Source organism: Xenopus laevis, chromosome 2S (genome assembly GCF_017654675.1).
Source record: "Xenopus laevis strain J_2021 chromosome 2S, Xenopus_laevis_v10.1, whole genome shotgun sequence".
Classification (NCBI taxonomy): Eukaryota; Metazoa; Chordata; class Amphibia; order Anura; family Pipidae; genus Xenopus; species Xenopus laevis.
This window is the reverse complement of record NC_054374.1, coordinates 154764434-154788311: the sequence shown is the minus strand read 5'-3', so window position 1 is coordinate 154788311 and position 23878 is coordinate 154764434. Positions and strand designations below refer to the sequence as shown.

The 23878-nt window shown below is 37.6% G+C and overlaps 1 protein-coding gene across 2 annotated transcripts in view; it reads left to right on the top strand.

Annotated features, from left to right (window-relative positions):
• LOC108710006 (contactin-5) overlaps nt 1-23878 on the top strand; it is a 759713-nt gene that overhangs the window by 537094 nt on the left and 198741 nt on the right. For both annotated transcript variants that reach the window (XM_018250343.2, XM_041584574.1), the window contains one exon: nt 13120-13222. In XM_018250343.2, coding sequence (XP_018105832.2) covers nt 13120-13222 — 103 coding nt within the window. The remainder of the gene's footprint in view (nt 1-13119; nt 13223-23878) is intronic.

The following is a 23878-nucleotide window of genomic DNA, read 5'->3' as shown; positions in this document are numbered from 1 at the left end:
TGTAACTTCAATTTGGTGCCGTATGCAAATTAAGCATCGCTAGCGTAACTTCGCTTTACTTGGTGAATTAACGCTAGCGCAACTTCGCAACCTTATGCTTCCCCTGAGCGCAACTTCGGATTTTAGTGAATTTGCGTAGCGCTGGCGAAAATACGCCTGGCGAAATGCGGCGAATCGGACGCTGGCGCAAATACGAATCATAGTGAATTTGCCCCAAAGTTCCATTGTCATGTGTATAAATTACTTGTGATGAGGCTTGCTGACTATGAGGCATATTACATATTGGCATCCAACAATCTTTGATTAAAGAGTCAGTGTTCAGCTATCAGACTAGTATATCTGGGTCAATCGGGCGAGGATTAAGGTTGGGTGCGGGTCGAGTTTTTCTCAACCTGCACATCACTAATTGGAATGTCTAAAGAATGCTGGGGATGGGTGGGGGGGATGTGGAATGGCTACTTGTTTTTATCCTCCTGCCCCTTACCAATGCTGCACTGAAGAACGCGGTCAGCAATGTAGTTTGTGTGTATGGACTCTCGGTTTCATTCGGAGGCGTTGAACTTCGCTATTCGAACTTCGATATTCGAAGTCAAAGGATTTTACTTTGATGGTCGAATATCGAGGGTTAATTAACCCTCGATATTCGACCCTTAGTAAATGTGCCCCTAGATGTATTGACAGAGAAAAAACCTAGTAGAAAATATCCAGGCAAGCCAAATCTTGGTGATTCAGGATATATAGCCATATAAAATATGCTGGTTTACTTTGTATTCATTACTATGCATATCAGCCTGAAACAGTTCTGCTGCAGAGATACCTAACCTGTGGTACTCCAGCTGTTGATGAACTACAATGCCAAGCCTCATGCTGGAAGTTGTAGTTCTGTAACAGCTGGAGTGCCAGTGGAAAGCAATCACTTCTGTATTCATAATGAGCCTCTGTGCATAATGAGACTCTTAAACCTTCTTAGCTTCATCTCTCATGCAGTAAACGTCTCTGAACACGATTCCCTTTGTAGCTTGTTGGACATTATTTCATGGCGTAATGTCAAATATTCCTTTACTGTCTTATTAAACAAATTGGGATTATCTTCCATTGTTTCACTATAGTAGGCAGATGAGTATGTGGCTACAGCTTATTGTATGCTAAGAGCATTCCTTTTCTGCATAGTTGATAAGAAGCTGTAATGCTATTGCATGGCCAAAGCATTCACATATACCTAAGAATAACATCACTGAATTACCAGGCACATATTAGTAAGTCCTGATTATTATTGCAAGGTATTTTTTCTACCAACTGTGCTCACCCATCTTTTATTGGTTGTTGAAAAAAAGCCCCTCCTGCTCTGCCTTCTCCAGCATCCCCTACTTCATGTGCCTTATATTGTGTTAAGAAGGATTCCGTTCGTGTATGCACAGAAATTCCCTTCACGGCCATCTTTAAAACGTAATGGAAGGCAATATGGCGGCTGAAAATTCAGCTGGGGCAGAATACTCCAGAACCTGAACAGAGATCATTGTATTGCTTAAATAGATTAGCGATTAGGGAGAGGACAAGGTGATCAAACAGATGTCTTTACAGATATTGTATATTATTGACATCCAGGGGCCCTTCGCCAATGAGGCGACTTGAGACTGACCCCCTCAGGTGCAAAAAGGTAAGCGGACGGGGGAGGGGGGGCGGCAGCAACAGGATCGCCCCTGTTGACATCAGTCCTTGCCCCTGTGGAGTTTACAGTCTAAGGTCCCTTTCCCATTCATATACACTAATCTCCAGCTAACCTGCCTGTATGGGTTTTGCAGTGTGGGTGGAAACTAATGGCTGCCCCCCAGTTACTGTATGTCGTAAAGAAATGGTAAATTAATTTAAAGTATATAATGCACAATATATAGTGCACATATTGAGCCGTAATACTTTGACCCATATTACCAATTTGACCCATTTTGGTTTGCCAAAAATTTGAGAAAAGGGAAAAAAATTGCCAAATGCAATTGTGCAACAACATTTCCAGTAGGGTATTTTTTTGTGCGACAAAATTTCCATTACAGTCTATGGGTGTTTCTTCTTTTTCTTGCCAAAAGGCAGCAAAATACTTCGCTCATCCCTACTGAGTAGGTAAGGGCAAAAAAATTGAAGATAAACCTAATGTATCCCATGTAAACCTTGTGTATCAAATGTTTTTGTGATTTTAACCTTTTAATGTTACTACAATCTGTATAATATGACATTTATTTGCTCTTCTGGGTCTTAGTAATACAATCTTGCCATCCCTTTTCACTTACTCTGGTTTAGTGGGCAGCCCAAGAAAATTTTGGAAATCTCTCTCTCTCGCTCTTATCTTCACAACATTTTAATCTATGAAAATAGAAATTGATAAATCTCCATGTCAAGTTCTTTTCTTTACTATCGCTCTTTTTTTTCTCCTCCTATATGTCCCTTTGGAAAACTTATCTTCCTGATACAAAGCAAATAAAAAAATAAAACATTAAAAATCCTTCAGTGGCTTTGGAATATAAAGGAATACCTTGTTTGTTCAGTAATGTCCTTGACAAGGTTTGTTTTTTTTTTTTTTGTCAATTCAATTTCACCTCCAGCAGGATTATAGAGAAACAATTTAATATTCTATGTAAAAAGATTAGAGAGATCCCAATGTATAACGATAATGCCTTATGATATTAACTTTGGTAATACTGTTTGACTATTTTGCATAACTTAATTTTAGAGATCTAAGGGAAAAATATTGGGCCCATGTTTGGATCTATGAATTTACCCTTGGTATTGAATGCAGTGATGATTTTTTAAGAACTTATTTTATTTTGTAAAGTAATTTTCAGCCTTGCATTGTTCATCCTAATGACTGCACGCACCACTATCCCTTTCTCGTTCTCTGCAGGGTCAATCTTTGCTCTTCCAAAGTATCACTAATAAATCTGTTGGACCAATATCATCAGAAGTAAACTGATATGATTTTGGATTGTGGGTGGAAACTGGAGTGTGTGAAAGTGGGGAAACATCGGGGATCCTGTAATTAGTATTAATGGAAACAGCTAATAAATGGGCTTTTAGATGGCTCTAATCATTTATTAAACAGCTATTAAATGGGCTTTTACGTGGCTCTAATCATCAAGACTAATGACAGGATCCTCGGCTGGATTTTGAGAATAAGTTGTACAATATCACAAAACTTCATTGGTGTTTAATTATGTTACTTGTACGTTAAGACACATAAGGGGGGTTATTTACCAAGGCATATTTTTTTGCAGCGTCCGTTTTGACATCGAAAATCTGAAAAAGTCTGAAAAATGTTTTGTGAATTATTATCTGAAAATACTCCATTAAAAAACCTGCTGAATTCATGTAAAAGTCACTGCAGATTTCCCCTTAACCACTTGAAAATATTTTAACCCTCACGAAATGATGGGATTTTTTGGGGTTTGAGCTGGTGTTTCTGTGAAAACTAAATTTTTTGTGGTTTTTGGGTGTCAAACTCAAAAAAATTTGAGTTAGTTGCATGACAATCCGAAAAAGTCACGGTTTTTCTTGAGCCGATTTTTTTTAATCATAAATAAGGCCAAATCATGGATTCTAGTTTGGTTGGACCATTTTTATTTAAAAAATTTGAAAAATTCGTATTTTTATAAAAAAGGAGTAATTTAAAATGTAGAAGGCTGGCTTCCATGCTAGTTGAACTGTCTGAGTTCAGCAACACTGTATTCATGAGGGAAGCCAATTAGGCATCTTGTCTCCCTTCTTCTACCCATCTGTCACAAGGTGCAATGCACAGCCAGTCCTAGGTCAGATTTTATTAGCACTAAGGAGAAGCTTTTGTCCACCCTAGTTCTCCAGCACTTTTATCAGGGGCAGGTTTCATTAAAAAATGGTAATCCTGTATATGGTTATACTATTCTTATATTTAACATGGGCTGCATTACTCCCTGCATAGTGATTCATGAAAATATAGTAAAGCCATTAGGAAAGAACCACAATGGGCTGTTGATGCTGTCTTGAAGGCAGTGCAATGGCCCTTGTTTTAATCCTGCAGACCAACTGACTAGGTTCCCCTATATGTCCAGAATTGTCAGTGTATGGCTATCTTTACACACTGTGATATATATAATATTTAACCTTCAAGATCACACACCATTTGTAGGCCTTCATTAAGGTGCAGTTTCCTCTGTTACCAGAGTTTCATGCTTTTCCATAAACAGAGTCACACAATAATTCAGCTTTGATGATCTCAGAATGCTTTAAAAATCATCAATACAAGTTTGAGTATCTTATCACCAATCTGTCACTGGTAACTAATCTATCTATCTATCTATCTATCTATCTATCTATCTATCTATCTATCTATCTATCTATCTATCTATCTATCTATCTATCTATCCATTTCCTCTCCATCTCTTTCTCTCTATCTCTCTAACTCTTAACCTCTAGTGATGGGCGAATTTATTCGCCAGGCGCGAATTCACGGCGAATTTGCGCGTTTCGCCGCCAGCGAATAAATTCGCGAAACGCCCGCGAAAATTCGCGTCAAAAATTCGCCGGTGTCAAAAAATTTTTTCCAAAAAAACTGACGCCGGCACCAAAAACGGGCGCCGGCGTCGGAAAAACTGGCGCCGGCGTCAAAAACGGGTGCCGGCGCCGTTTTGCTAATTTTTCAGCGAAACGGCGCAAATTCGCCCATCACTATTAACCTCTCTAGCTTCCTGCAGTATCTATCTAACGATCTATCCCTCGGTCTATAGCCCTATCTACTACTACTATCTACTGTATCTATCCATCCATTTATCTCCTTCTCTCTCTATCTCTCTAGCTTCCTGCAGTATCTATCTATCTATCTATCTATCTATCTATCTCTTCCCACCTCTTTTTCTCTCTCTCTCTGTATTGAATGCCTCTCTCCATCATCTCTCTCCTCTCCCTAGCTCCCTGTAGTATCTCACTCTCTATTTATCTTTTCTATCTCTGCCTCTCTATCATCTATCATTCTACATCTTCCCAGCTGACTGCATGTATCCATACATCTCTATCAATCTGTTGTTTTAATGTATAGTTGATTAGTGTACATACACTGCTTCTTGCCTTGGATCTGTTGTCTTAAAGATCCTCAGATATATGTTGTCTTCCAGCTTATACCAAAGGATTTTAAACACTAGGCAGTGAAACGAGTAATGTCACCAATATGGTTGGAACAATTGGGTCGATCCTCTATCTGTTCTCACTCACTGATCAATCCCTTAACATAGCATCAATTTATTCCATTCCATACAAACAAACCCCATCCTTTTACCCTAGAAACCATCTAATCCTCCCTGTCATATGGGACACGCCCATACAAATATATACACACACAGTTCAGTTAACAGATGTTCTCAAACAAATTCTCTTAATGTCTTTTATTTATATATTTACATGAGTACCCTCCTCTTCATGGGGCACTTTACAATGGGAGGTGTGCTGTTAGGTCTGTAGCTCAATATTATACACTACAAAACAAATTTGTCTGTTTGAAATGCCTGTGGCCTAAATATTTAGTAAAATATTTTAAAGCTGATTGTTTGTGACACTATCCCTGAAGCCCTCTGATATTAACAATGGTGGGAAATATCACTCTGTGACATATTTTTCAAATTGGCCAGAATTTAGAAGGGATTAGCTTGTCTCACACAATGTGGAAATTTTTACAGTTGCGTTTCCTCTAAAAGAGATCATTAGCAGATCAGTTTTCCTAGCCTCCCGCAGAATACCTTTTCTTCAAGTTTTGTTAGATTTTAAAAAGGTCAGTTAAATATTTATATTTATTTCTTAACTAAACTTCTGTTAGCCTTACTGAAACCAAAGGGAATATCCTCAGCCTTAGCCACACGCTGATTGCTTCAGTTTGTTCAGTTAACAACAAAAGCAGTGTATGCTTTAGTGCAGTGTATTATAGCTTCAGCAAAGTGAAATGTGGACACCCATTATAATGATTCTTTTTAACAAGTCATTATGCCACTGGGATACTACTACATAATTTCAATGATCCTGGAAATCCCATACTTGCTTGTTGTGAAAAGACGCTTTTCATATATACTGTAGTTACATAGTTAAAGTTCAAACTCCCCAAATTAAACCCAGCATCCGTACACACACACCCCTCCATACCTCACATAAATTATATATACCCATGTTATATATACCCATATCTATACTAACTATAGCGTTTAGTATCACAATAGCCTTTGATATTATGTCTATCCAAGAAATCATCCAAGCCACTCTTGAAAGCATTAACAGAATCAGCCATCACTCCATGTTCTGCACAATTTTGTTTCATCCACAGTACTTTCAATGCTCTCCTCCAGGTCATTAATAAACAAGTTAAAAAGCAAAGGACCAAGTACAGAGTCCTGTGGTACTCCTATAACAACACTGGTCCAATTAGAAAATGTTCCATTTACCACCACTCTTTGTAGTGTATATTTTAGCCAGTTCTCTATCCAGGTACAAATACTATGTTCCAGGCCAACATTCCTTAATTTAACCAGTAACCTTCTGTATGGCACTGTATCAAATGCTTTAGCAAAGTCTAAGTAAATCACATCCACTGCCATCCCAGGATCAAGGTCCCTGCTCACCTTCTAATAAAAATAAATTAAGTTAGTCTGGCAAGATCTATTATGCATAAAACCATGCCGGCACAAACTTTCCAGTAGCTTATCCTTTATTAACCCTTTAAAAAGCTTTCCTACCGCTGATCCCTATAGTTTTGAGGCTGAGAATGGGATCCCTTTTTGAATAGAAGCTCCACATTAGCAATTTGCCAGTCTCTCTGCACCATTCCAGACCTCAAAGAATTTTAAAAAATTAAGAAAAGAGGTTTGGCAATCACAGAACTAAGCTCGCTGAGTACCCTGGGATGAATACCATTCAACCCAGGACCATTTCTCAAAAGAGCAAACATATTTTTTATATTCAATTTTGAAATCTGACATGGGGCTAGACATTTTGTCAATTTCCCAGCTGCCCCATGTCATGTGACTTGTGCCTGCACTTTAGGAGAGAAATGCTTTCTGGCAGGCTGCTGTTTTTCCGTCTCAGTGTAACTGAATGTGTCTCAGTGGGACATGGGTTTTTACTATTGAGTGTTGTTCTTAGATCTACCAGGCAGCTGTTATATTGTGTTAGGGAGCTGTTATCTGGTTACCTTCACATTGTTCTTTTGTTTGGCTGCTGAGGGGGGAGGGAGGGGGGTGATATCACTCCAACTTGCAGTAAAGAGTGATTGGAGTTTATCAGAGCACAAGTCACATGACTTGGGGCAGCTGAGAAATTGGCAATGTCTAGCCCCATGTCAGATTTCTTTTGAGAAATGGATTTCAGTGCAGAATTCTACTGGAGCAGCACTATTAACTGATTCATTTGGAATTTTTTTTTTCTCCATGACAGTATTCCTTTAACATGGTCTAGTCTCTTTCCTCATGTGTGAACCATGCATCATTAGTTGTATTACTACAATTAGGACTATTAAGAAGGAAACCTTCATTAACTGGTTGCTCATTTTGTGTAGATGAAAAATAACAGTACAGAATGAGTTTGAGTGGAAGAACTCAACTGGCCTGCACAGTGCCCTGACCTCAAATTATATAAACACCTGAATATGAACAAAATCATCACAACTGAGAATTAATTTGTTTTTACAATTACTATCATCATTACTACCATCAATTAGGTGATTTAGCTAATTACAAATTACTAATTGTTTAAATAGCTATACTCTCCTCTTGAAAAACAATCCCACCCCCTCATCCTTTGTTGTGACTATTTTACAAATAAACAAATGTCCATTATACAGTGGGATGATAAATGCACTGGTAAGCTAGTTATCTACAGTACCGCACAAGGGCCACTCCATGTTTCGGTTCAGGCTTCAGTATCCCTGTTTGCCCAGAGGGTGACAACGGATAGTTATTTTTTTCCATAAAACCACAGCTGAAAATTTGTTTTGCTTTTACACTATCATTACTACAATCAATTTGCTGATTTAGCTAATTACCTAATTTATTAGCACATTCCACCTTTCACCCTTTGTTGTGACTGTTTTACAAATAAGCAGATGTCCATAATATAGCTGGATGATGAACTAGTAAGCTATTTATCTACCTCACAAGGGTACCTACCATCAATTGGATGATTTAGCCAATTAACTATTTGAGATTCCAGTGATGCCATTGATTTGCCATTTGGGTCGTAATAACATTACCATTTGCCACATTGGTTATTTTCAACACTCTGCTTTGTAAATATGTGATCACATAATTATTTGTATGTGATCTACAATAATAAACCAGCTGAAAATTTGGCTAAACAATGTTTGGTCCCCAGTAAAAAGCCCTGTTTAAGAAGCAGCTGCGTTAGTTAAAGTTTATTGCTTGACAATAGATTTTTAAACATCCCTGTACCCTAAACTTTATACCACTTGACAATTCATTGTTTTATGCAAACAGGATCATCCCCCGCTATCATTTCACTCATGCATAATTCTACCCAAATCTTTTGTCTGATTTCCCAGTTCCCAATTTCCAAGCTGAATACAGCAATAATGGATTATATAAATGGTATTATGCTCTGGGCTGCCTAATTTTAACTAACAAATGAAACCGATTTCACAAACAAAGTTCTGACATTTCTCACGGACGTTTGTGCCGTGAATCAAAGGGTACATTTGTAAAAAAGGCAGAGATTAATACGGCCGCAAGAGCAAGAAAGAGTCTGTTGGAAAACAAATCTAAAAGAGGAAGATAAATTGTCTGCATCTGAAAGTCTCTTGGGAAAAACAAGTTGTAGTTGTGATAATCTATTTAAAGTGTGAAACGCTCCACACAAAAGGAAAGCAGCGAGTAAAACAAAGGCGGATCTCACACACAGTTAATTTTGGTGACTAAGGCATTACAAAACATGTGGAACAAACTTAAATGAACATATTTGAAGTTACTAGAGGGGATTCTGTTTTGTTTCTTATTCTAAAATGTATAAACCTCCTTTACAAAGTTCCTGGAGAGTACAAAGTGCAAAAAAAGTAAGCAAACCTCAATGAGTTCTGTACCTTTCCAGAATAGGCCCAGGTCTTTGCAGTCATAATTGAGCACCAAGATCTGCATCTGCCCCATGAATACAACATTAACTGTGGTCAGCAGTGTTGTATTCAGTAGTGGACGGCCGGGGGAGGCATATAGACATCACCTCTCCTTATGTTCAGAGCAAGGTACAGAGTGCAACAGGACAACAGGCACAAGTGATTTTCGAATGAGCATTAACGTCTGCAATTGTGTGCCCCTTAGTGCATTTGTTCATTGTTAAGTACAAGAGCAGTGGTGTAACAACTGTGTGCCCGGCCACTTTACAAAAAACTCTTCGGAGGAGCCCAGATGCAGAGCAATCCCTACCTACAGTAGTTCTCCCAAAAAGCCACCTCCTCCTCTGGGTGCACCTGCAAGAAGCACATCTGTAAAGAAGGAGATTCTTAGACTTATAGAGGAAGCAGACCTCATGGTCCAGCCTCCCACCATGAGGGGTCTGCTTCCTCTATAGTTACATTACTGTACAAGAGATAAAGTGTCCTCAAAGTACTGCTTTATCCTGGCTCGGTTTCAAGTTATGGAGATATGAAGACATGAGTGTAGTGCGAAAAAGAACCTAGGATATCCACATCATCAGACCGATTTCACTCTGGAGAACTATGTAATTCATCCCATCATCTTTTTATTGCATAATGCACAACATGTTTTAGATCTAGCGATCCTTCATCAGGTGCTCAGGCTAGGAGTCCATATGTTCACAAAAAGCCAATCACAGCCTTTAAATGGCAAACCCTAGTAAATGTTTTCATAATTGAGTTGTTTACCAACACTGTTTACATCTGAATGTGTCTTAGATTAAGGACACACGAGGAGATTCAGGGAGATTTTGTTGCCTGGCTACTAATCTCCTTGTCTTTTGAGCAACTATCTCCCTGAACTGCCTTAGCGTTTTTCCCCATAGGCTACAATGAAAAGTTGCCTGCGCTAATGCACACAGGGCGATGCGTTTGCAATAGTTGCCTGAAATTGCCTCACTGAGGCAACTTTGGGCAACTATTGAAAACGCATCGCCGTGTGTGCATTAGCGCAGGCAACTTTTCATTGTAGCCTATGGGGAAAAACGCTGAGGCAGTTCAGGGAGATAGTTGCTCAAAAGACAAGGAGATTAGTAGCCAGGCGACAAAATCTCCCTGAATCTCCTTGTGTGTCCTTACCCTTAGAGGTAAAAATGGTGCAGTATAGTAACACATTTAGCAGCACTTTACATAAATTATTCACATCAGAGTGGCTTTCAAAAAGTTTCTATTTAGACTAATCAAATGGATGACTTTCGAAGGGCAAACAAAGGCAAACACACCTAAATAAGAGCACAAGGACAAGTCCTGTCCCCCATGCATATCATTGCACTAGTGGCTGATTTTGTTATTGAGGCAACATGCGTATTAAAAACATGGTTAAGTACAAAAATGGGCTACCTGCAATTGCATCTTGTACATACTGCATAGATTTCAAAACAACTTCTCAAGAACTTAGCTACAATAATATTGATGAACAGTTCTCTTTTACATAACAGATACAAATTCCGTCAAATTATATATTTGTAATGTAAGTCAGTTTATTTGCTCTGTCATATATAAAGGGGAACGCATGAGTCGAAACTTTAGTGTGCCAGGAATCATTTCTTTTTGCAAACCGTTTTTCTTAACGATAGCTTTTGAAATATAAATTTTGTATTACCGTGTTTGCACAGTCTATTATTTTGTTCCTGGATCAAGTAATTTCTGGCACCTTTAATTGAAATGCCGTTGTGGATCCATCTGGATTTTGCTGTTGCAGTTACTGTACTATAGATTGTTTAAAATCTACTCAGGCTCTGTTTTTCTCAAAGGTTGCCAATTGATATGGATAAAATCGTTATTATTCCAGTATTGAAATATATTTAACAAGCAAAACTGTTCTAGTACACACTACGGGGGTCATTTTTTAAAGTCTAAATGCTAAAAACTACAAAAATGTAAGTTTCTTTACTATAAAATCTGAATTTTAGTGGAAGTCAATGGCAGAGGTCCTGTTTGTAATTTAAAGATATTATGGTCTGCACTGGGTTTCGTGCAATAATTCAACCATTTTGGGCTTTTCTGAAGTCAAATCCGAAAAATTCAGATTTTTTGCGCGATAATCCGAAAAAGTCATGGTTTTTCCAGATCTGATTTTTTGTGTTTTTTTTAATGATAAATAAGGGTAAATTGTAGATTCTAGTTTGGTAGGACTTTTTTATTTTATTTAAAACATGAGAAAAATTTGGATTTTGATAAATAACCCCCTACAAGTAGTGAATGTATCAAATTCTTTAAATTATATGACATATAAATATTTGCTGCATCTGAATATTTCCACCAGCTGAAAAATGCCTGTTACTTGTAGACTTACATTTCCACTGAGCATTTACTGTATTTACCCTCTGATGGAATTGCATTGTTGGGTCAAACACAGATTTTATTTTCAATTCAAAATATTTTAAAAATCATTTGAAAAGAAAATAATTAAACTGGAGCAATTTTTTTTCTCACTAGCATATTTACAAAATGGCTTGAGTCAAAAAAATAAATGGTGTTAATTTGAGGAAAAAAATTCAAAATCCCTTTTTTTTTTGATTTTTACAAATTCAAAAAAAAATATTTTCATCTAAAACCTAGGGAGCTTCAGTGGGAGGTGAATTTACAGCAAGCTATTTTAATTTTCTTTCAATTTTTACATCTCAAAAAATCGGGCTTGGTAAATTTTAATTAAAAAATTAGATTTCTTTTTTTTTACCACATTTTTTACAAAATGTTTAAAAAGCGTGATCCCGAATTTTAATAAATATGTCCCTTGCTGTGCATTAGCATATACAATAACAAAGAACATTTTATTGTAACAAAAACTTGAAAAATAAAAATTCACTAGCTGGTGAGTTTATGTAGAAGAGAGTTGAATTCTGATTGAAAATGTTTTCCAAGTTAGAGAGTTGAATTAGCAAGATTCAAACTTTTTAAATTCAAGATTTTGAGATTAATGCGCCGTTTGGCAGACTCATTGAAAATGGTGGGAAATATGTGATTTTATTGAATTCAAGTTGTTTTTCAAAGTTTTTACATGATTGAGTTTTTAAAATTCCAATTTTCAATAAATAAGCACACATTTAATATTTTTGGATTTTTACTTTCAGATGGCCTTCAAAAATTAAAATGCTAACCAGTGAATATTGCTAAATAGGCCTATAATACCTTCAAAATATAGGAAAAATGCATATATTTGATGCACTGTATACTAAACAGCCCCCCTTCTTGCGATTTTGTTGTATTTTTTTTCCTTTCTAAATAAACAATATTACACTAGGGTGTCCATTTACTAAGCTTGAGTGAAGGATTCGAAGTAAAAAAACGTTGAATTTTGAAGTTTCTTTTTGGGTACTTCGACCATCGAATAGGCTACTATGAACTTCGACTACAACTTCGATTCGAATGATTCGAACTAAAAATCGTTCGACTATTCGACCATTCGATAGTCGAAGTACTGTCTCTTTAAAAAAAACTTTGACTACATACTTCGGTAGTTTAAACCTAACGAGGTACAACAGTAGCCTATGGGGATCTTCTCCATTACTTTGCTAAGGTTTTTTTGATTGAAGGAAAATCCTTGGATCGATGGATTAAAATCCTTCGAATCGTTCGATTCAAAGGATTTAATTGTTCGATCAAACGATTTTTCCTTCGATCGTAGGATTTGCGGTAAATCCTCCGACTTCGATATTCGAAGTCGAAGGATTTTACCTGTAGGGTCGAATTCGAGGGTTAATTAACCCTCGATATTCAACCCTTAGTAAATGTGCCTCCGCATATATGTATTGTATAAAATTGTTGGATGTATATTTTATATGCTGGCATTTAACTTTACAAGCAAACTTATTTGTTCCGACTGTAATAGTTTTGTGAACATTGGATGGAACCATAAAAAATTCTGACAAACTAAAAATGTGATATTAATTTTATATTTAAAACTACTCTTTATTTCCCAGGTGTGATGGGAGAATATGAGCCAAAAATTGAGGTCCATTTCCCTTACACATTTACAGCTGCTCAGGGAACTACTGTTAAAATGGAATGTTTCGCACTTGGCAAGTAAGTACATTTTTCATCAAATTATTAGCAACTGTTTATTAATATGTGCTTTTTCTGATCTGGCTCTAATTACCAATTTTAGCTTTGCTCTTGGGCTTAGCAGCAAATTAATCACATAAGGGTCACAAAGCCATATTATTTCAAGTATTTAAGAGATATCATAAAATGATGACGTATTTCTATGAAAATGACCTTTAGAACAAAAGCTTGGTTGTGTTAATACTGGAAGAATACAGAGAATACCGTATATACTCGCGTATAAGCCGAGTTTTTCAGCACCCAAAATGTGCTGAAAAACTCAAACTCGGCTTATACGCGGGTCATACCTCTGCTCTTCCCTCTGTCCTTCCCTCTGTCACCTCTGCCCCAGCCGGACTGCCTGTGACTGCCTGTGTCGCCGCCCGGAGCAGGTCCAGGAGCTCCGGGCGGCGCGTCCTTCCCTGCCGGCGTTCGCTTTCAAAATGGCGGCGCCCATGGCCGCCACGTGGGTAGCGGCGCCGGCCGCTACCCCACGTGGCGGCCAAGGGCGCCGCCATTTTGAAAGCGAACGCCGGCAGGGAAGGACGCGCCGCCCGGAGCTCCTGGACCTGCTCCGGGCGGCGACACAGGCAGTCACAGGCAGTCCGGCTGGGGCAGAGGTGACAGAGGGAAGGACAGAGGGAAGAGCAGAGGTGACAGAGGGAAGGACAGAGGGAAGAGCAGAGGTGACAGAGGGAAGGACAGAGGGAAGAGCAGCCAGGGTGGGGAGAGCGACAGATGGGGGGGGAAGTGGCAGAGGGAAGCAAACATGAAATAGGGGTGGCAGAGGGAAGCAAACATGAAATCCGGTCGGCGACACAGTCAGTCACAGACAGTAACAGGTACCTGCCCAGTGTCCCCCAATTGTTGCGGCTGGGTCACATTCACATTTTGAAATCTGACATGGGGCCCCTAGGCTTATACACGAGTCAATACATTTTTCCAGTTTTCTTAGGTAAATTAGGTACCTCGGCTTATACACGGGTCGGCTTATACACGAGTATATACGGTACTTATTTTAGTTTTAGATTGTGAAGCTGAATGAAAAACATGTGTTTAATATATGTTCAGAAGTGGTCTTCATCAATATCTATTGAGTTTAGGCATATTTATAAAACCATTTTACTTCTACGGTCGAATATCGAGGATTAATTAACCCTCGATATTCGACCCTAGGTAAATGTGCCCCTTCATGTTGCATAAAACATTCTAAATTTGTGAATTGTAAAAAAAAAACCCAACTTGTTTTCACTTATTTAAAGTGGCATTTTGGCATTAAAGAGGATCTTAAAGGGGTTGTTCAACTTTGAGTTACCTTTTAGTACGATGTAGAGAGTAATATTCTGAGATAGTTTGCATTTGGTTTGCATTTTTGAGCTGCACGCTGCATCTGCATCCGACAGTCGTGCCGCATCTGATCAACGCTGCAAATTCATCCTTCATTTCTATCTCTAACCTTATTTTCTTCGCATGCGATTTGTCGCCAGCCTTTTGTTGCAGAGCACCAGAAATAACAACTTTTTCCAGTTACTTTCTATTTTCTATGTGTCACCATTTTTCTAATATTGAAGTGTAAAGTGTCATTTTTCACCTTCTAAAGCAGCTCTGGAAGGGAGGGTCGCCGACCCTGTAACATGTTCTAAATGTATACGTTTAGTTGATGCATTTCTTATCTTTGTCCCTGCTGAGCAGAATTTCTGGATTTCATTACAGGCAGCTGTTAGAATTGATACAATAGTTGCTAATATTCCAGAGATGCCTCTCAGAAATGTATTAACTAAGGGGCAGATTTATCAAAGTTCGAGGTGAATTTTCGAATTGAAAGAATTCGAATTTCAAACTATTTTTTGTTTACTTTGACTAGGGAATAGTCCAAATTTGAATTTGAATTTTGAATAATGAAATTTATTATGTACTGTCTCTTTAAAAATTCGACTTTGACCATTCGCCATCTATAACCTGCCAAATTGCTGTTTTAGCCTATGGGGGACCTCCTAGAACCCATTGGTGGACTATGAATAATTTAAGTTTTTTTTGGGAAAAACGTTGAATCTAATTAGATCAAATTAGATCTATTCCTTCGAACGATTCGAATTCAGCCGAATACGGACCTATTCGATTGAAAACTGACCTATTCAACCCCAAAAAAACTTAGACTTAATTTCGGTTGGTCTTTTTGAATTAGAATTTCGAGGTTTTTTTTAATTCAAAATTCGACCCTTGATAAATCTGCCCCTAAAAGTCTGCACCTGAATTACTTTGAAAAACAGTAAAAAAAGAAATAATGGAATGTAATTGAAAAAAGTCTTTGTTTATGGGGAACAATCTGAAAATGACTGAACTGGAAAAGTGTTTGAAAGGTGAACAGCCCCTTTAAGGCATTTGTAGTTACTATGTATATTAGGTTATAAGTACCCATGTTTCCTAGTATAACAGTAGACACCTACATATGAAGCTAATGTACATTGTGTAACTGTCAAGCACATCCTTTATGAAAAAAGGTTGAGCTGCAAATACCAGTTGCTCATTTCAAAATGGCTGTATTTTTTTACAAGGGATCAGTGAATCTATCCTCGAAATGGCGAAAAAATTTGTGAAGTTCAATAGGTGTCAAGATTTTTTTCACTCAAAATGCATTAAAGTCAATGGGCATTTTTCTTGTGGCAACTTTTTTGTCTCTGCGACAATTTTTCCTTGGCAAATTTTTTGTTGCTGCAAATTTTTTTGCGGTGGAAAAAATTGCAGCTGGTGAAGTGCAGAATTTTGCCACAAATCCATGCCTGATGAAAAAATTCGCTTATCACTAGTATTAACATATTTACACTGCTGCTGTTACTGTTTTGATTATTTGATGTAGGGGTAGGAGTATACCTGTAGTACTTTATATAAGAAAGAGTTGGGCCAAGGATATTTCCAATCTTCTTTAGCCAAGAGTTAGAGCAGGAAGTAGGAATTAGTGATGGGTGAATTTGTCCCATTTCACTCCGCAGAAAAATTTGCCAAATTCCTGCGAAATTCGCAAAATGGCAAAAAGATGACACTGACGCTTGCGCAAATTTTGAAACTTGTGTTAATTCTGATGGTTGCATCAATTTTGACGTCAGGGCTTAAGTCAATACGATTATGAAGTGAGGGACTTTTCTGACGTGCGTACAAAATTTTTTGACGTCTGCGAATTTTCGCAGAAATTCACCACTAATTCACACCTGCCGAATTTATTAGACCTGTCACCTACACATAAAAGGCAGTATTATAAAAGTAATTTGCAAATTAAACATGGAACCCAAATCCTTTTTTTCATGAAAACATCCATACCTGTTATAAAGGTGTTTAAATATCTGAGCTGTCCTATATTGCCTGCCCCGCCACTATTCAACATTTCCAAGATATCACTGCACTTCCTGCATTCCCCCACCCCGTAACGCTCTATAATTGTGTAAGGCACTGTGTATGGGTATTAAGTCTCCAATTCTAGTGCATACACAAGATTTTGGGGTGATACACAACTTTTTGCTGTGTATCAGCCTGCTGGCTGTGACTGGATAATTCCAACATCGGAGGAAACAAAATGCAAATAATAAATATAGTGTAAGTAAAGTTTATTTTGCTCAACTAACATGATAGAAAATAATTTCGAATTATTTCTTACGGTGACGGTCCCCTTTAAACTCAGCTAGAAAGTCTCCTTAATGCTTTGAAGGGATTCTCTACGGCTGGAGTAAGCCAAGTGTATCAGCAGGCAGTAGTTCCCTGTTTAAAATCAAATATCTGATTGGTTGCTATTAGCGATGAGTAGTGATGGGCGAATAAATTTGTCAGGCTCAAATTTTCAGCGAATTTCCTTATTTTGCAGCTGGCGAATAAATTCACGAAACTGCGGCGAAAATTCACAAATGAAAAATATGTCAAAAAAATGTTGGCGTGCATCAGAATAGTCGTGTCAAAATTATTCAGACACCCATTGACTTTAATGCATTTGGACAAAATAGGCGTGGTATAAAAAATTTACGCACGTCAAAATTATTTTGCCACCCATTGACTTCAATGCGTTTAATTCGCTAATTTTTCAACGGGACAAATTCTCCCATCACTAGTGATGAGCAAAATTAGTGGGCTTTGCTTCTCAGAAAAAGATTTCACTGAATTGCATCGGTTTAAATAGGAAGGGGAAATATTTTTTGGTTGAAATACAACATATGATGAAATTCTAAAGGCGTTTCAAAAAAAAAAGTTACTGGTCCTTAGTTGCTATGGGTTACTAGACCTGCTACAAACGTAACTACTTTTTATTATACGTTACCATTGAAAATATGCATGTGGCTTCTACAGTACCAGTTACCTATATACACAATATTTGTATATCATTAATGCTTTGCTAAATAGGAGGCACATTTTTGGCCTGTAATTAATCATAAGTTGGAAATAAAAGCATTTCTGTTTCACTCGATATGATGTGCAATCACAAACTTTTCTCTTTGGAGGTGAGGTGTTAATAAGCAATCATTTTTCTCTTTCCTGTGAGTTGACACTTCTGTTTGTATTTGACACATTTCTGCTCAACAAATTATCTTTTCTTTAGCATAGAAACGCACGTTAAATAAATTAGGCCCTTTCTTCGCTGTTATGTTGACAGCAATTGCCCTCTAGAGATTGCATAGATGTAATGTTCCGAATGTGTTCTTATCAAACCCATCTCAACTATTCCCCAGATTGCACAGTTGTGTGTTTTCCTACCGCCCCCCGGCAATGACACTATTTCAACTGCATTATCTGAAAACTTAGATCTCAGGGTTTTGGCTGCTTTCTGTGTGATGTTTTGCAAATATCAAATAATGAGTAAACTCTACGATTACAACAAGTTTACAAACAAAATGAATGCCTGAAGATATTCTAGTCTGTCTATAATGCGCCATTAGAATTTAGATGGGAAATATCAGTGGGGTGGTTTTTTTTTTTCTGTTGTAGCTCTTGGAAGAACATTGGTTGCATCATATAAGTCATGTTAGGATCAACTGAATACTGAAAATCAACACAATTTATCGAAATTTTTTTTGTTATAGATAAAAGTTTGGCACAAAACCAATGATCTCCACTGTGACTCATGGACTGATATTTTGAGAGGACTTGTCTGTGGGACAGCAACCTTATCTTTTAAATTGTATAAAATTATGGGTATTTGTCTCAGGTTTTTACTTGGCTTTTAAATAGAAACAAAATTAAGTTGACTTCCAATTAAGTTATTAAAATGCTTGCGTAAAGAAGATAAATATAGAACTCGACATGCTTCCCTTCAGTCCCATCCAACAGTACATAGTTAACTAGTTAATTTGAGTTAAAAAGACAATAGCCTAGAGCCCTGCACTGAACCAATTTCCAAGACCCGGACTGGACCCAAACCTTCAACCCACAGCTTGCGACTCGATCCGCAACCTGCATATTTACCCAATTTGATCCACTACCCGACCTATACCCGCAACTGCCTTAATCGCAACCCAACCTGCAACCCGCCGACCACCTTCAAACAGGAAGTGATGTTCCTGCAAGCTGGAAATGACATCATCAAAAGAGGGCTGGGACAGAAACAAGTTTTGTAAAACTTTAAAAGGAGTAAAATATAGACTATATAAAATTATATAAGAAATTTAGATGAGACCCACAACCCAACCCGCAGATCCGGAACCCGCATCTATAGCCGCACCTGAAAATCCTACCCTCACTCTGGTTTTTTTGCAAGTGCTGCAGGACTCTACAATAGTCCATCAAGTTTTCTCCTTGCACATACACTCACACATATATATATATATATATATATATATATATATATATATATATATATATATATATATATATATATATATATATTGTATTCAGCGTATGCACTCTTACCGGACTGAAGCAAATGCGGGTGCATTAGTCAACTATTTTGAACATATCAGTAAATGGACTCGCACTCCATAATCAAGTGAATAAATGTGTCTTTATTCTTTAGTGCATATCCAGGAATCTCCGAATTGCTGAAAGGCTGTCTCCCATATACTCCATTTTATCCAAAAAATCCAAATCTGTTTTTTTTAATTATTTCCTTTTTCTCTGTAATAGTAAAAGAGTAGCTTGTACTTGATCCCAACTAAGATATAATTAATCCTTATTGGAAGCAAAACCAGCCTATTTGGTTTATTTAATGGTTACATGATTTTCTACTAGGCAAGGTATGAAGATCTAAATTATGGAAAGATCCATTATCTGGAAACCCCCAGGTCCCAGGCATTCTGGATAACAGGTCCCATATCTGTACTATTATGACAGATATAAAAATTGTACCAATTAGTAGTGATGGGCGAATAAATTTGGCAGATGCAATTTCACAACGAATTTCCACTTTTCACCGATGGCAAATAAATCTGTGAAACTGCCGCAAAAATATTCCTGTGTCAAATGATTTTGGATGCGCGTCGGAAAAGTCGTTTGCGTCAAAACCATTGCACATCAACATTATTTGTACGCCCATTGACTTTAACTCCACTGTCAAAATTGACGTGGGCATCAAAATTCAAATTCGCCCATCACTAAAAATTAGGCATAGCTGGTGTTATAATGATGCGTGCAACATGTAAAAAATTAACAATAGTTTCATATTTGAATTATTTTATATTATTAGTTATTTTCTGACCAAAGGATCAGTCCACGTACAGAAACCCCTAGCAAGCTACAGATTGAACAAATTTGATTTAGATATTAAAAGCAGATGGGTCACCATGTTTCTATTTGTAATTATAATTGCTACACATGTTGGCATTAAAATGAATGCCTTGAGATGTTCTTCTTTTGTGTTCCTTGTGATATCACAACTGCTCCATCTGTGTTTTGCAACAAGTTCTGGTCTGATCCTATTAAAAAAAATACAATTGGGTCCTTCCCACTTCTACACGTATATTTTTATAATTTTTCCACCCCATCTCTGGACATAGCAGTTGTTTGTTACAGTATAATTCAGGTTAATTGTGTAGCCAATCAATGCTACTGTTGTAATTGGTATACACAACCTCTTAACATTAAAAAAGAGACCAGTACTGGCTAACAATGTATTTTGTACAACTGTTTTCCACCCATAAAGAAGAAGAGGAATCATTCTTCGTAGACTTCCTTAAAAGCAAAAGGTAGAGATAATGTTTAATTCATGCAAAGTTTACATGTTGCCTTTAATAGCTCCAGTCTTCAACTGACCCCACTATATTTAATTAAAGCACATTTATGTTCAGTATGTCACACATTTTAAAGGCAAGGTTAACAATCTCACAAATAGTCTTCAGATCACAGCAGTTTATTTAACCTGCATTAGTCATTCTCAAACTCTGATCTTTCATTATCACTTCTAAGAAACATTCATTATATAAAACTATTTAGAGGTGCCCAAACACAACAGCATGGTATAACAGTACTAGTGCCTTCACTGAGCATATGAATAATTACAATTCTTTGGAGGAGGTGATAATTTAAGGGTAGAAAAGGTTAATTAGAAGTTTAGGAAAAAAGCAGCTTTTGGAGGAGGTGTACTATTATACACTCCAGAGAAAGCAATATGAATACTTGTACAAATGAGGCTCAGTGCTGCCCCATTAATCTCTGCAGAGAAGCTGATGCATAGTAAGTAGTGTCAATGGTTGCACTAAGACTTCTAGTCTGTCATGACACCCACCAGTGATAAAATAAGGATGACATGATCCTGACATTTGCTTCTGCAGTGCTGTGAGTTAATGCAGAGCGAGGCAGAGAATCTTTCAGAGAACTAGAACTGTGCAGCTTAAAAAGTCAAAAAATCTCCTATTGAAATTCACCCTTTGCTACTACATTATGTAGTTTCTGCTAAGTAGGTTTTTGCATGTTAGTCACATATTGTATATAAATCTGGTGTTTGTATGTATTTTTAAAGGAGGTTTTCAGTTTAAGTTTTCTGCTTTAATTCACAGGTTCCTAAACTGAGAGTAGCCTCCATAAATGGTAGATAGGGACACCACCTAGTGTCCTGCATGGGTCTGGACACGGACCCAAGGGCCTACTATATGCCCACCCAGTCCCCACTACCTAACTCTACTCACCATAACTCCATTTCTAAATCAACACAGAGATCCTTAAAATCATAAGCGGTGCCATTATTGACATCACTCCAGAGGTGGATCAACTGTGTTAGGAAGGAAAGTACTTTTTCACTCAGGGGGGTCATGAGCCTGCAATCAACCTGGGTGCCTGTATGCTCGGGGAATCAAGGACTTTTCCTCCAAAACCAGATATGCAGGTATTCCATGGGTACCTGACCAGATGCAGGACTCTATCACCAGCCTGTAGCCAAATCACACGTTTAGGGGAATTTTTTGTTTATTATCCCTGGATCTGTATCAGGGAGGCTATTACTATGCTTTACATATTTGTATAACTTTTTATAACTATATACTTATAATATTATTATGAATATGGGGGACTTTAACAATGTAGAGCTTGAAACTGTGGTGTTAAAGGAGAAGGAAAGGCTAAAATTAAGTAAGCTCAGAAAGGTCTATATAAATACACCAATAACCCCTCAAAGTAATGTTTTTCTGAGTCCTCTGTCAAAAGAAACTCTGCATTTATTTTCTTCTATTGTGTACACATGGGCTTCTGTATCAGACTTCCTGTTTTCAGCTTAAACCTCCAGGGCTAGGGCTTGAGCATGCTCAGTTTGCTCCTCTCTCCCTCTACTCCTCCCTTCCCCCACCCCCGCTGTAATCTGAGCCCAGAGCTATGAGTGAGCAGGGAGAGACTCAGACAGGAAGTAATGTCACACCAAGATAATATGGCCGCTGCTACTAACAGAGAGAGCTTCTAGAGCTGTTTACTCAGGTATATTGAAGCATTCTGCAGGATAAATATAGTGTTATAGCTTGCACTATTGTGGCTAATCTATTGGCAATAAATTGCTTCAGTAGCATTCCTTCTCCTTTAAGCTTACTGCTTATTTGTTGTAATTAAAATCAAGAGATGCACATTGCTGTGTTTCTGCTTACAATGTACCCCAACCATTTAAGGGGTTATACCTTCTGAGAATGCTTGTTCAAAGCAGGCATTAAGAACAAGGGTCCATGGCATCCATTTGCTAGGACCTATCCACAATTTTTCTTACACTGTGCACATGAAAGTTGACTTTAGTGTACAAGGAGATCTATTTATAAATTTTGAGTTTGTGAGTCAAAAATTTGAAAACTCACCAAATAACTTGAATCTTGAAAACTCAATTGACTGAAATGTTTTTTAAAAACTTGAATGTGGCAAAATCATATCAACTTTATACAAACTTTGAAAATTGTATAAAATTGCTAGGACAACTTCTATTGATTTATAGATGAGTTCTGCTGCTTTTCGATGCCAATTTTTTTGCTTAATTTTTGTTTTGCTAAACCTAATTTTGTTTTGTGAGTTTTTGCACCAAAAAAGTGGATCATGAATTCAAATGTTGATAAATCTGCCCTACAGACTAGAGAAATGAGAGGGAAACTAGACTTCACACCATTTCTATCCATGATTCATTAAGTCATTTAAAGCTTACTTTTGCAGCCCCCCGTGAGACCTCAGTTGTATCCAAAGACATCATGCTCCTTCCCCCAAACTGACCCTCATGCCTCCACTTTTCATGATTTTCCATCTCCACCCTTTATATGCCTCTTGATCTTCCCTAGTTCACCTTTCCTGCATTGTGCCTGTTCAAGTTTCACTTGATTGCTCTGTTGCTATCACCCCTTCCCTCCTTTCATCCCTCCACCATCCTCATCCTTCTCCATGCCACGTCCCTGAATATACAAATATGGTCATATTTGCTTTACTGCTTCTTTTTCTCCATCCTAACGTTTATGCTAACAATAATCCTACAGCATTAGTGTTTGGGAGTGTGTTTGGGAGTGTTTTAGGATGAGAAAGGAGGAAGACATACGGCTGACATTGTTTGTAGGAGGGAGGATGAATTACTGGGAGGCAGCAGAACAGTTTCCCATACATTTGTTCTGAAAGTTGACAACTGACATAGTAGGACATACTGTATATTGTAGAAAATAATGCAAATCATTGGAGGATGTCCTAAAATGGCCACCATATGAATGTGTTCTAGGGATCATGATAGACCAAACTTGACTAATTCTCTACTTTTCTCTCATTGGCCTCTCCATTGCTATTTCTTAAGTAGCCACACTTTATTACTCTTCCTCTCGACATGCTCATTTTGCCATCTCTACCAGCCTTGTTCTCTCTTTACATCTGCCTCTCTCTCTCTCTCTCTACACACCAGTGTTGTCAATGCAGAAGGGCTGTCACAAAGCCATAACATTCAAATTAGCAGAAATTAGCTGTTTCCAGATCTGACACAATTGTCTTTCTGCCTTTAAATTAGCCAGGTAAAGAACTTGAGGAATTTTCATTGACAAATACATTTCATATTACTGTGTTCACAGCTCAATAAAATGAAAATGTTTGCATGGATGAGTATTAATGCTCCTGTAAGAAAAAAAGGCATTTTTAATAATGGCTCTTCGGCAATAAAACATCACTATAACAAAAGTTTTGTCCCATCAAGCAATTAAAGGTTATCTGAGTCAACTCTATCAATCAACAACATAA